The 14,952-nt window shown below is 37.9% G+C and overlaps 1 protein-coding gene across 1 annotated transcript in view; it reads left to right on the forward strand.

The window, feature by feature from the left end:
* The first annotated feature begins 10,214 nt into the window (after window positions 1-10,214).
* SH3BGRL (SH3 domain binding glutamate rich protein like) overlaps window positions 10,215-14,952 on the forward strand; it is a 59,831-nt gene continuing 55,093 nt past the window's right edge. Inside the window, exon 1 of the mRNA XM_058536254.1 lies at window positions 10,215-10,402. Coding sequence (XP_058392237.1) covers window positions 10,358-10,402 — 45 coding nt within the window. The 5' untranslated portion in view covers window positions 10,215-10,357. The remainder of the gene's footprint in view (window positions 10,403-14,952) is intronic.

Genomic DNA, 14,952 nt, shown 5'->3' on the forward strand with positions numbered 1-14,952 from the left:
TGTAAAGACTGACATGGTAATGTTTCGTAGATATTTTGTTAAACATTTCTTAATTGTGATTTTGTAGTCTTCTTTTTGTATTGTGGTGTAAATAATATTTTTACTTTCTCAAAAGTTTAAAAATAGAGTAAATTTCTGCTGCTAGCAATGGTGGACTAGGTGATCTGGAACAACCATCTTGCTGAAGATAATTTAAAATGTTAGAAGACACTTTACAAAATCTTCTTAAAAACATGAAAGGTCTAAACAAGAAAGTGAGGAATTACCAGAGAAAGAAAAGGGAATGAAACTCTCCTACACTCTCTAGCTCAGCATTTGGCCCATAAATTCAGGACAGGGAACCAAAACATATATTTTGGGTAGTGCTGTATTCATTCTGGCACCATTACCAGTATGAGTACTTGGTCCATCAAAGGGGATATGGGGGAGGGAAGTATTTGTAGGAACTTACCTACCACCTCAGAAAAGTGCTGAGTGTAAGGGACTTATATCAGGAAAATCAGTAAGGGAGGAGAGGGTAGTAAAACCTGCTAAGAACTGTCCTTAGACTCCATTCTCGACAACCATGGCCATAAGGCCTCACCTCACACCTCCAAAACCCAACTCTTGTGATTGAGATAACATCAGCTAGTTCTTCAATGAAATTGTGGGAGATCAAGATTTGGCCACTCTGAAATCTATCTCTTTACCTTGGTTGTTTTCTCTGAAGGACATTTGACCTCCCCCACTAACTGCCTAAGGAATTTGACATGGTGGCTCCTTCCTAGAACAGATTTTTCATGATGGCTGTAAAGATAACGTAGGGTAAATGTTACAATAAGAAAGGCACCAACAAGCCCCTCTTATCAGAAGTTCTGTCTCTCTGGCCACATTCTCTGGATGACCCTGCGAGGAGTTGCCAGACAATCATTTACATTTATAAGGGAAATCTCCATTTGTAAAGGTATCTCCCTCTCTGTTTGGAGAAGAGAAAGGGGATGAGCTCATTTCTAGTGACTTATCAATGTGGAAGGTGAGGCCTTGGGGCTGCATAATAAACCTTACTCTTGTTTACTGTGCTTTAGTGGTAATCTCCTGTAACTGACTCCCCCCACCCCCAAAATCCTCCTTTGTCATTGGCTGAACATGGTATTTAAGATGAGAATTTCTGCTATTGTGTTGAGAAACGCAGTGTCCCTGCTTTCTCCCATGTATACATGTTATTAAACTTGGTATTATTTTCTCCTGCTAACCTGTCTTGTTAATCATTTGGCCAGCCATAAGAACCTTAAGGAAAAGGGCAGAGGGAGATTCTCCCTCTTCCCCTGACAAAATCAACATTCGTTTCTGTTCTAAATCAGGGCAATACTGGGCCAAAATTATAACCTTGTAACAATAAGTTGGAGTGTTTATCCAGTTTGCCAGCAATTTCATATTTAGGCATTTACCCTGAAGAAATTGTTAATGATGTGGACAAAAATTTATTGATAAATATATGCTGCAGCATTAACGATAACATGGAATAATTGAAGACAAGCAATATGTTCAATAATACAGAATTGTTTAAATAACTTTTGGTACATCTATAAAATGGAATCATGTAAAGCTATTAAATATCATGTAGAATAATATTTTCTGACATGGGATAATTTTATTTATTTATTTATTTTTAAAGATTTTATTTATTTACTTTTTTCCCCCCCAAAGCCCCAGTAGATAGTTGTATGTCAGAGCTGCACATCCTTCTAGTTGCTGTACGTGGGACGCGGCCTCAGCATGGCCAGAGAAGCGGTGTGTCGGTGCGTGCCTGGGATCCGAACCCAGGCTGCCAGCAGCGGAGCGTGCCCACTTAACCACTAAGCCACGGGGCCGGCCCCATGGGATAATTTTAAAATATATTTTCTAAGGGAAAAGGAGCCATTTACATAATAGTATATATCTTATAATAAATACATTTTTAGAATATATTCACTCTCTCTTTTCCTTCCTGCTGCTTCTGTCAACCCCTCACACCCACCCTCACCTATCTACCTCTGACTAGGCCTGGAAGGGCTTACACCAACATATTCAAAGTGGTTCTCTTCAGATACAGGGGTATGGGTGATTTTTTCTTTTCAATGTTTGCTAAGTTTTCTGCATGCAGCATGCATTAATTTTATTATTTTTGAAAAATAACATTTGGTTGATAAATAGATTTCTTATGGCAATAGGTCACAAATACTGTTTGAAAACCCTTTAATCCATCTAGCTTTAATCAGGTCTTAACCTTTCCAGTCAAATTATATGAACAGATGGTTTTGAGGACTGCTCTATGAAGGATTAAATGAAGCAAAAATGATCATTCTAGAATATACATTCCTGAGATGGTTGAATGTATTAGGAGGAAGTCTAATATAACCTATAATGTTAATTTCTAGGATAAAAATACTGGTAAAGTCCATCCCCCATGTATCTCAAGTGCTTTTAATAAGAACCAACAGATTTTCTTTATATATCAATTTATTGGGGAAATTTTCACTTAGATTAATACATCTGTATTTAAAAGAAATTAAACATCAGGAATCATCTTCCCATCCTTCAAAGTTCCAGATAAGGGTGTCGGGGGAAGAGGGAGAATCTCCCTCTGCCCTTTTCCTTAAGGTTCTTCTGGCTGGCCAAATAATCAACGAGACAGGTTAGCAGGAGAAAATAATACCAAGTTTAATAACATGTATACATGGGAGAAAGCAGGGACACTCCGTTTCTCAACACAATAGCAGAAATTCTCGTCTTAAATATCGTTTTCAGCCAATGACAAAGGAGGATTTTGGGGGTGGGGGGAGTCAGTTATAGGAGATTACCACTAAAGCACAGTAAACAAGAGTAAGGTTATTATGCAGCCCAAGGCCTCACCTTCTACACTGATAAGTCACTAGAAATGAGCTCATCCCCCTCTCTTTTCCAAACAGAGAGGGAGATACCTTTACAAATGGAGATTTCCCTTATAAATGTAAATGATTGTCTGGCAACTCCTCGCAGGGTCATCCAGAGAATGTGGCCAGAGAGACAGAACTTCTGATAAGAGGGGCTTGTTGGTGCCTTTCCTATTGTAACATCTTTATAGCAGTCATGATAAATCTGTTCTAGGAAGGAGCCACCATGTCAAATTCTTTAGGCAGTTAGTGGGGGAGGTCAAATGTCCCTAGAGAAAACAACCAAGGTAAAGAGATAGATTTCAGAGTGGCCAAATCTTGATGTCCCACAGTCCCGCCTTTGAAACTAAAAGTTTCACAGTCCTTTTGAAACTTAAAGAAGTTTCATAGTCCAGAAGCTGAGTTGGTAGGCTGTTTCATCTCAGTGAACACATTTTTTTTGTCCTCATAATAGATCAGTTCAATTAAGTTCATTTTGGAAGGTGGTGATGCAGGTGGGCTCTCAAGGTTACGCCTATATTATGGAAGCAAGCAATCAAGTATTTAATAGAAGCATTTCCATGTAAACAAAAGAAAAACAAGGTTAATGGTTAGAGCAAGTTGTAAAGCAGTTTTTGAGTTCAGAGGACAGCCAGTGAAGAAGAATTTTAGATGTCAGCGTCAAAGCATCTTTTGCAGTTTAAAATGTCTCTGATGATGCCATCAAGTAATCTCTTAAGTTTGTATCAAGTCCATCAGCTTTAGTTTGTAAGGCTTCAGGAAAAAGGGCAGGTTCAGTTTTCAGTGATTTTAAATGAAAATGATGGAAAAAATCAAAAACGTTAGTTTGGAGATCTGTAGCCAGATATTCTAGGAGACTAGAAGAAATCAGGATCCAGTCCCGTCAACAGATATAAAACAAAAACCTTAAAAGACAATTAACAAAACTAGGATCTAATATCCGCAAATTTATACTGAAATAGTTTTTACTGAAATATAATTTTTCTCTCTGAAATCACCCTCATTTTTATCAAAGATAGCCAAATTAAAACTAACTAGTTTGCAAAATAAGTCTAGTTCCAATAGAGTTGGCCCAATTATTTACATAAGTACAGCAAGAATAGCAATTGATCACATAGGCTCTTTTAAATCTGTTTTGCTGGAACTTTTTATAAGGAATCTCAGATTGAACTTCAAAGGCCTCTCGAGGCCAGGAAAACCAAGCCAAGGATTTTGTCATCAGACTTCGCCTGTAATACCTACAGATTTGGGTGAATTCCTCTCTTCCAAGGTTCCCCCAAAATATTTCGAGGTTCCTTGTACCTGCCAGATAAGTGACATTCTTTATTTATCCTGGTAAGTGCTGCTTGGAACATAAGGTACCAGGCCAATAGTTCCACATGGCTTTATTCCATAAAGACCAATCTTCATTCTTCAAAAGCTGTATGGTTATATCGCAAATATGATGTTCCAGTCACAACCTTGGTAATATAACCAGTGTTTCCAATTGTGTCCTGTTATAAGGAGAACAGATTCTTATTGAACTTATGCAAATAACTATATTGCCATGAAAACAACAATACTCACTCACTAAGAGTTTCCAAATTTGAGGGATCAGATAGAGAGAAAAGATAAATATTTCCATTGTACTTACAAAAATATCATTTACCAAATTGTTATAAGTCATAGCTAGCTCAGGAGAAAAGAGAAAAAGTTTTCCTTAAATCTGAAAAAACAAAACATTAAAAATTCAGCAATACTTCCAATGAAAAATCATAAAAATTATAATCATCCTTATCAGTTCATTCAGTCCTGTGTAATCCATTCTTGATCCCAATCTTTTTGTTAGCAGCTTCATGAAGTTATCAGTCTCTCCATCAGATTTCTGTACTTTTTTTACCCAGTTCAGTTTTATGATCAGAAAGTTTGTCAGAAAGTTTGTCACTGTGTTCCAGTGTAAATGTCAGAGTCCTTTCCACGAATTTTTCTGAAGTTGAAACATTTTGCAAAAGCATTAGAGCAAAGAAATGTCTGTAAACAACAAGACCTCAAAATGGCAATTGACAAAGAAATTTGGTTAATTTTGTGACATATAACACTTTAAAATAATAATAACCAGAATTATGACTGATAATCAGGACAGATCAGCATTTCAGTAATGTTATACAATTTTAAAACACATATATCAATAACATTTGCCCACATAATACCACCTAAGCAGGCTTATCATCACTTGTCTGACAATGCTTTCCATGTAATTTAACATACTGAATCAGCCTAATAAGTTTAGTATCTTTCTCCTTATAGGAAGAGAGCAAATTTCTTTGAGAAGTTCCAGGGCCCTTTGAAAATTCCCAAAGAAAAAAAGTAAAAATAAAGACTTTATTTAAGATATGAATTTTGGGGAGCTTGTCAAAAATATAAAAAGTCAAAGCAAACATAACATTAACAGTCCAAAAAGCCTTAATAGAGAGACCTCAGTCTTTTGAACACAGGAAATTATTTTAACAGTTTTTTTTTTTTAGGTAGACTTACTCAAAGGTAAAGAAAAATCTTTTATAACCTCTTTATCAAGTTTAAGCAAATTATCCTTTTTTGAGAAATTTCAATTTTGCACCAGCTTATTTCTGCTATTAAAACTCATTTACTTAATTAAATTTATTTCAATCTTAGCCAACTTGACCATGCAAAAACTCCTTCTCCAGAATTCCTCTTCCACAAACCTTCTATAACTTTCTTTTTACATTCAGAATTTGTCCCATGTCTTTCTTTTCCCTTCTAGTACTTGAGGACAAATTTATCTTTCTTAACCAAACAAAATATTTCCATTCTTTGCACCTTCTTTATACATCTTACTTTCCTTGTACACAGACATATTTTTCTTAATATTTAGTAGCTTCAATCACATATATTAATTAGAAATTTTAACCCTTAGAAACCTTAATTTGTAAGTAAAAACTAAACAATTATAAACTTTCTTTTACATTAGTATCTTGTGGCTTGGAAAATTTATAAACACTTCATAACTTCTAGAAACATGTTACTTTATAGTATAATCTTTTAATAAAACACATGTTTACCAATAGACCCAAAACACCTTTTAGTTTTCCTGTAATGAAAAGCCAAAAGTAGACAAATGTACATTTAGCAATCAATGTCTAATATCTTATCTCATTTGGAAATGATGATACTCAGAGAATTTTTTATCATAAATTTTAGCAAAACTCTAAAAGTCACCAAAAAGAGTTTGGAAGCTGTAACCACCATAACACATAATTATTGTTTAAAGTTTATCCCACATTTATCTTTTTCACAACTATTTAGTTACTTCTTTCCAATAATTATTTAGATTGCCTACAACACTTCATAAGACTTCAGATAAAATTAGCCATCATTTAAATTACTATTTTTGTTAACCAGTTCTGTAATAGAAATAACATCAGTTTTTTTCTACAAAATTTTATGTCAATTTCATCACCTCTTATACCTTTAAACATAGTTATCATTAAGACTTTTATCAATAGGTCTTGGTCTTCTAATTTTGGACAAGGGAAGCATTCCCAGTCAGACATTTTAAAACATACTCAGGCAAAGTTGATGTAACCTCTTTATATAAAATTAGCTCAAACATTCCAACCTTTATAATCTTATCAACACTTACACTTTTACATGTTCTCAATTCTATTGTAACCTGAGTCAAGGTCTTAAGGCTATTCAAATTTTTTTCCTTCCTTTTTCTGGCCTTTTCTAGGTACCAAATAAGCAATTATGTGAGAGCTCTCAAAACATTTTTTTTCCCCCAATTTAGAAGTTTTCCCAATTCAAAGGATCTGTCGTCTGGCCATTGACGAGTAGGATCTTCATTTGTATATTTATTCCAATAGTGACTCAAACCAATAAGCCTTTTTAAGGAAGGACCCGGAGGTAACTTTCCACGCTTAGAAGAAATTTACCATGGACGCAAAGTGGCGTCCCTGGTGAGGACACAGATGATGTAGCCCCCGTGATCCACAGAATTCACTCCCAAAGATATTCAGAGAAAGTAAAGACCTTCGTTGCACAGGCGGTAAGGATGGTGTAGTGAACGGTGTCTCCGGTCTCCCACAATAGAGTGGGACGCCTGCAGTCACAGACCCACTAATCTGTGACACCGGGCAGGCGATACTGGAATGGGATTTTTCCAGCACTAACAAGCAACGAAGGTAAAGACGACAAAAGCCCTTATGGACTGGGCCTTTTATGACAAACTCCCCTGAGAGCTTGGCACAGCCGGACAAAGAGACAGTTCGGAACCCCAGTCTACTCGACTGGCCACCAAGGTGCACTCCGGTAAATGCATCTTCCGTATGGTGGAGACCAAGGAGAATATTCTCACTGGTCACAAAGCCAAGTTTTCTCAGGACACAGAACAAGACAGAGACTACTCTGGGAGGAAAAGGGATCAAGATCAAAACCAAGAGTACTCTACCAAATTTAAACCAAGAGTCACTAAAAGCACAAGAAACTAGTTTCCCAAATATTTTCTCCTGCCAATCTAAATTTAGAAAGAGAAAAAATTCTCACCGTTTCCTTCCACCGGACTCCGCAGATAGAGATTCCAGGAGGCTGACATGGTAAGAAGTCTTACCTTTTTGCCGGCTTTTGTCAGGTGTTCCCATATCTCATCATCTGCAGTAGTCCAGGGAGAAGGCAGGTCTTCCAGCCAGAGAAGGCAACTTGCCAGCCAGTGTGGATCCTGCTGACTAAGCCAAAACTGTTGGGGGAAGATGGAGAATCTCCCTCTGCCCTTTTCCTTAAGGTTCTTATGGCTGGCCAAATAATTAACAAGACAGGTTAGCAGGAGAAAATAATACCAAGTTTAATAACATGTATACATGGGAGAAAGCAGGGACACTGTGTTTCTCCACACAATAGCAGAAATTCTCGTCTTAAATATCATTTTCAGCCAATGACAAAGGAGGATTTTGGGGGTGGGGGGAGTCAGTTATAGGAGATTACCACTAAAGCACAGTAAACAAGAGTAAGGTTATTATGCAGCCCAAGGCCTCACCTTCTACACTGATAAGTCACTAGAAATGAGCTCATCCCCCTCTCTTTTCCAAACAGAGAGGGAGATACCTTTACAAATGGAGATTTCCCTTATAAATGTAAATGATTGTCTGGCAACTCCTCGCAGGGTCATCCAGAGAATGTGGCCAGAGACACAGAACTTCTGATAAGAGGGGCTTGTTGGTGCCTTTCCTATTGTAACATTTACCCTACGTTATCTTTATAGCAGTCATGATAAATCTGTTCTAGGAAGGAGCCACCATGTCAAATTCTTTAGGCAGTTAGTGGGGGAGGTCAAATGTCCCTAGAGAAAACAACCAAGGTAAAGAGATAGATTTCAGGGTGGCCAAATCTTGATCTCCCACAAGGGCCACTGAACTCATTGCTAATCTTGCCATTCAGTTCTCTGGAGACATTAATTTTGTCGTGTCGGTTAGAAGAATTTTTCTTTCTTTCTCTTTATGTGTTTTTCATCAATTCAAAAAAGACTATAGGTCCAAATAGAATAAATGTTGACTATGTTGGACTATGTTAGTATACAGCAAATTATACCCATCTTGACAAATCAAAACCTGAAGGAAGATTTTCCTGTCCTATGGGCTGGGAAATAACAGTCACCCTGTTGTTGACAATGATAAGAGTGGCTAGATCACCCTGACTTACTTCTGCCTGATTATTTGTATAAAGATTTTGAGTTGTGTCTAGAAAAGGTAAGAGTTGGACAGATGGAGAGGACAGAAAAGGGTATTAGGAAGTGGGAAAAAGGTGAAGAAAGGGACAGGAAGAGCGAAATCATAAAAATGGGGAAAAGTGTGGTGATTGCAGTGGGGAATCAACAATGATTATGCAGGGAAGTTAGTCTGGGGGAGCAATGGTAAGACTGTATGGATACTGTAGTTCCAGATTATGGTGTGAGCTCCTTATAAACATAATTTAGGTTTGGTTTGATAGTCAATGGAGAGCTATCTTATGTATTTCAGCTTGTGTGTCTTTAGTGACATATGAAAGTGATATTTTAGGAATAAAAATAGCCAACAATTATTGAGTACTTTCCCATGTGTTACAGTGTGTTACAATGACGTTTAAGAAGGTGGCTTTTGGAGTTGGTTGCACTTGAGGTCTAGTCCTGACTCTGGAATTTACTGGCTATATGCTTTGGGAAAATTACTTATTTTCCTGAGTCTCAGTTTCTTCATCTGTAAAACTGATGTAATAATATCCACCTCTCAAAGTTGTTGTATGGATCACACAAATTGAAGAAGGGAGAACCTGTGAACAGGGAACAGTTAGGAAGCTATTACAATTACTGAACCTAGACAAAGGTGATAAACCACTAGAATGGAAAGGGAGGACAAAATGCAAAGGAAAAGTAAAGTAGGACAGGTGACTGACTCCCTCTCTCCACTCTTTGTCACCTTGCAAGTTCCTTATTCTGTTCATTTGACATAATATGAGAACTTGAAATGACACTCTGAAGTATATGGTCCCTCTGGACATTATCAATTGTTTGCTCATTTCCCTAGAGCAACAAACAACCATTTGATCTTTCTATTCCCCATTTCAACATCTCTTGCAATATATGATCCAAACTCTCTTTCCTCAGCCAGTTAAAAAGCAAACAAAACAAAACAAAAATCATTCATTTTCTTACACTGTATTTTCAGTTTTTTGGTTTGCAATTTCTTCCTCCATTGTTGAGTTTGCCAGTCAATCAGGCCTCCCGCGAATTCTCACAGAAGCAGGATTCCCTCTCTCAACAAAAAGCAAAACTCAAAGAAAACCAATCCTGCGGTTTCTGGGCTTAGGGAAACCTGAAACTTTTCTTAAACCTTCTGTGGCATCGCTCAGTCCTTCAGTGTCTGATTCCTGCCACCAGCTAACATCAGAACAATCACTATATGAGTCTAAAAATGCACAAGGCTTTGAGAGCATGGGCTTTCTTACTAGCGTCCGGATTCAACATAGAGCTTCCTCTTTCAAGGAAGCTGTCTTATTTGCATACATTTCTGAGAAGGAAGTTATGCGCATAACTTTTAAGATTCCTTGGGAAAAGGTCTTTCATTCTAATTTAATTTAATTCAATGCTCCCTTTTTCTTTTTCTTTCTCCTCTCTCTCTCTTCTCGGGAAGGAAATCGTAAAAAATAAATGTTTCAACAGATCTCGCGGTGCTATTCGAGATTCCGTATTAAAAAAAAAAGAAAGAAAGAAATGATGCAAACAAGCCTGTGCCTTCCGGGGTTTGGGGCTGGGAGTGCAGCGCTCCGAGCCCAGTAAAAGCAGCCAAGGGAGGAGGCGGGGCTCTGGCGAGTTCCCCTTCCACCTTCCCCCACCCTTCTCTTCCAACCTCTGTTCGGCCCCCTAGCTTGACTCCAGCCTTTGCTGCAGCTGCTCTCCAGTAGTTTCAGGACCGCAAACAACCGCAGTCGCTGTTCCCAGGATGGTGATCCGTGTGTATATTGCATCTTCCTCTGGCTCTACGGCGGTAAGGAGGGTGGGGAACCCACCTTTGTTGTTTTCCTACGCCCCAGTCTCCTGCTGCCCCAGAACCGTTAAATTGCAGAAGTTCGTCTGGCAGCTTCTCCTTCCCACCCCGCCCCACCCGCCTTCTTCCCTTTCTTCTCTTTGTTGCATCTATTTCGTTTTTCCAGGGAGTTGAACTTTGTTTGCCTTAGGACGTTAGGGCCACATTTCTTCTTTGAAGGAAAAAGAAAGCTACCGAGTTTTGGTAGATGGGAGATGGTGGCATAGGGTCTTTAGGGTTAACTAAAGAAGTCAAGTAAAAGAACACACCGGTGAGTTTCAAGAGTGGAACATTAGACATATGTGCTCTAGGTACTGAAACGGGGTGCTCTAACTGATGACGATTGAGTGGAGGCCTACTGAGGCATTGTGATTATTTTCAGAAGTGAGACCCCTGTAATCAAAGAGTTATTTTTCTAGTGTGTAGGAAAGGGCGTTGAACTTCAGCCTAAAGAGTCTGTTAGAACTAGACAGAATGGGAGGGGAAGTTGGGAGCAATGATACAAAGTTGTGTTTTTTTTTAAACTTAATGTGACAAGGGACCTGTTTTTTTCTCCCATATTGTCCCTTATGTTGACTTTTTCTTTTTTTCAAGCAGTTTTACTTCTAACAGTTCCTAACTGCTTCAAATATAGTATTGGGAACTGGAACGGCAACTAACAAGTGGCTTCCTGTGTAGTAGCAGACTGGAATTGCTGCTGCTTCAAATGATAGGACATTCCCCCCCACCCATTCATGTGCTCTTAATTTAGAATAACAATTTTTCAGCAGCTGTGTGGAGCAATAGGATAAACTGGAGTGAAAGCTGAGTGTATATCCATGATAAATGAAATTGTCTCTATTTTTTACAACTCAACAGAAAAGCCAACTGTGGCAAGAGCCAACGTTTGGGTTCAGGATGTAGGGTGTAGGAACTCCCTCCCTCTTCTGAGCTTTAGAGCAGCAGCTATTCCAGGCTTTTGTTGTGTTTTTCTGTTTTTGTTTTTGTTTTGCTTATTTACCCTTAAGAGGATTTGGGATAGAACTGAAGGTTATGTGAAATTACAAGAACCTTGAACCTTGAACTTTGTTTCCTCTGGCCGCCATATGTGGGTGTGTTTAGACAGTTTTGAAATAGAATACTTAACCTTACGTTTTTTTGAGCAAGTTTAGGTTGAAAAAAAGAAAACATTTTATATTGCCTTTGAACCTCACTTTATGAGCATCTTGCCTTATTATTTTACATATATATTAATTCTAATATGTCAAAGTAATATTTGAGTTACTCAGAGTCTCAAGTCCAATACAGTTTATAAAATTTTAAAGACCAGCTTAATACCTTTAGTTAAACCCCTAGTTAGATTGAACAGATCAGGAAGTTAGTTTCACTTTGAGTGATATGCAGTTTCAATATTGCTATTTATTCTTTGCTTTTTCGCTCTTCTACTCCTCCCCCAAAAGCAGATTCCATAAGAAACTCCTTTCATAATTTCTCTTCTAGTAAGAACAACTATACTTCTCTCTTTGTTAAAACTTAAGTTCCTAAGAACCTTAAAAATCACTTCTGGGGGCCGGCCTGGTGGCGCAAGCGGTTAAGTGCGCGCGCTCCGCTGCGGCGGCCCGGGGTTCGCTGGTTCGGATCCCGGGCGCGCACCGACGCACTGCTTGGTAAGCCATGCTGTGGCGGCGTCCCATATAAAGTGGAGGAAGATGGGCACCGATGTTAGCCCAGGGCCGTCTTCCTCAGCAAAAAAAAAAAAAAGAGGAGGATTGGCGGATGTTAGCTCAGGGCTGATCTCCTCACAAAAAAAAAAAAAAAAAAAAAAAAAAAAATCACTTCTGTCTCCTATTATGCCCATTATTAGACTCCACTGTTGAAGACTATGAAAATAGGAAATATTTATCATATTGGTGTTTTGTTTCAATTTTTTTCTTACAGGTAATTAGAGATTTGTCTGTTGTTGCCATAATTATAGTTCTTATGAATGTGTCATCGAAATTCCACTGCATATTGCCAAAATAAATCCTTGTTTTATTACAGTCTTAAAGTACTTTTAAATAATGCTAAAACAATATAAAGTGAGTGTCCTTCAGGAAGAGCTCCTTTATAACATAAATGGAGATTCTTCAGTTTACAATACTAAGGTTTTTCCTTTAAGATCGCTGCCATGTTGTTTTTAACACACGATTTAGAAATTTTGGAGCAAGCAGCCTATTGTGAACCCAGCAATTGTGCAAAGTGAGATACTCCTATGAATGACTAAGTGTCTGAAGAATATTTTAAAAAGCTATTGGTTTTAGATTTGTAATCCCTGACTATTTTCTCTGACTCTAGTGGTTGTCCATAAAAATAACCAGTATTAGATGTTTTATTGGCCAGGGGAGGATCTGTGATAATTGCAGAATGATATCAATTTATTCTGTCTCAAGACTCCCTTTCCTTCATAGCCCAAATAAAAATTAAAAAAACGCTTTCAAACTTGTACTCAACTCTGCCCCAATACAGAGGAGTAGCACTTGCTTCTCAAAAGTAGAAATGGAAGCAAGTATGTTGGTTTTTGCGAGGGATTTCTTGACAGTAGCCATAATAATGGTAATTAGTAGGAAAACTTAAGTGTGTCAGGTACTATCTCATTTTTTCTTGACAATTTCTAGTCCTATGAATTAGGTACTATGATTATCTTTATTTTTAAGGTAAGGAAATACAGGTGTAGCAAGGTTAGCAGCATTCTCAAGGTCACACAACTAGTAAGCCACAGAGCTTAAATCCAACACAGACTGTTTCAATCCAAATAACGTGTGTTTAACCACCAAGAAATAATATCCTCCCAGTGATGCGTGACAGCTAGGAGGCATAAGGAGATAAATGTGAACATGAGGTGAGAGGTACAGAAAGGCATAAGTCCTGTAAGGGGAAGAATTGCTTGGGCATATACATATAGGGGAATAGAAAAATGAGGAGCTAGTGTGGAGGAGGAATAGTATGTCTAAAGGTGAATGTCAGTAAGTGGGGTAAATGATTATTCACTCAAGGCCGGGGAGATAGAAAAGACGTGCATATTTGGAACTGGTCTTTTATAGGTCAAGGTGTGAAAGTTCAGGTCTTAATGCTGTTTCTTTTTATGGAAACCGTTTAGGAGGAATGCAGCTCCCAAGTTATCTGTCTATAGGAAGTGATTTCTGCCTGTTCATGCATGTCTTGATCGGCTGTAACACAGTAGTATACACCAAGGTTTTTTTTTTTTTTTTCCTTGAGATTGTAATGCCCTGTAAATTTACATTTAATGAAAAAGGAATAGTAAGTACAGAGCCTATATAACTTAATAAATTTCAATAACTTTTAACAAAAATCAACATTGGCCTTTGATCAGAATTGCTAGAGTGTTGATAGTGAAGAATTTTAACTGGTTTGGGAGTTTCTTCCCATACTTCTTTCCCTCAGATCATAATAATCTCCTTTTCATGGCTTCTATGCATTCTAAGTGTGCTTGGTTTAGAAATTTTAGATTGTAGTAGATAGATAGTTTCTGAGGGTTTTATTTATGGAATAACTTTTTAAAAATGGTCTCTTTTATGACTGTTAAAACATAAACTAGTTGTAGCTTTAATTATCCATATAGTAAATGAAATAAACGTAATTTTCCTCTATAGCAGTATTCAGTCCACAAGTAAATAAAACGAACACTTGTAATTGCCAAAGCATGAGTCACTAGTTACAGTATTTTCTTCATTTGATAATATGGATATAGAACAACAAGCCAGGGCCAGCCGGTGGCTTAGTGGTTAAGTGCACGCTCTCTGCTACTGGCGGCCCGGCTTCGGATCCCAGGCGCGCACCGACGCACCGCTTCTCCGGCCGTGCTGACGCCGCGTCCCACATACAGCAACTAGAGGGATGTGCAGCTATGACACACAACTATCTACTGGGACTTTGGGGGGAAAATAAAATAAAAAAAAAAGAAAGTTAAAAAAAAAGAAAAGAAGTATTTAAAAAAAAAAAAAAAGAACAACAAGCCACAGTTCTCCATCTATATAATTCTCAAGTAATTGCATCTTAGGTGACATAGTATTTTGCTGCTCTGTCTCTGTATTTATAAATTGAACATTGATTTGATGCATGCTATGGTCTTTGTCATAGCTACCAAGGTTTGTTTGAATGCTGCTTAAAGGTACTCATAAACTACTTAGAAGAGCAAAATCAGAAAATGTTTATCAGATGACTGTTTGGACATGCTTTTTGGATGCACTGAACAGTGGAAAATGGCAGCTTTCACATGGCAAATGCAGGAACTCAAGATCAGTGCCTTCAACTTGGTGCCTTGTATTTGATGACGGATTTCCTAAGTTTCACAGCAACAATGGCAAAGCCTTTGGAATAATTTGGCCTGACTTAAAGAGGCTGGGGAAACACAGTTATCAATAATGATGATTCTTGGGCATTTAAAAAGGTGCTTAAAAGTCAAATGGTTATAGGGAAGAATGTATTGCGGAAGTTTAGTAAAAGATTCATAATCTCGTAGGAGAGAAGCATAA

Source organism: Diceros bicornis, chromosome X (genome assembly GCF_020826845.1).
Source record: "Diceros bicornis minor isolate mBicDic1 chromosome X, mDicBic1.mat.cur, whole genome shotgun sequence".
Lineage (NCBI taxonomy): Eukaryota > Metazoa > Chordata > Mammalia > Perissodactyla > Rhinocerotidae > Diceros > Diceros bicornis.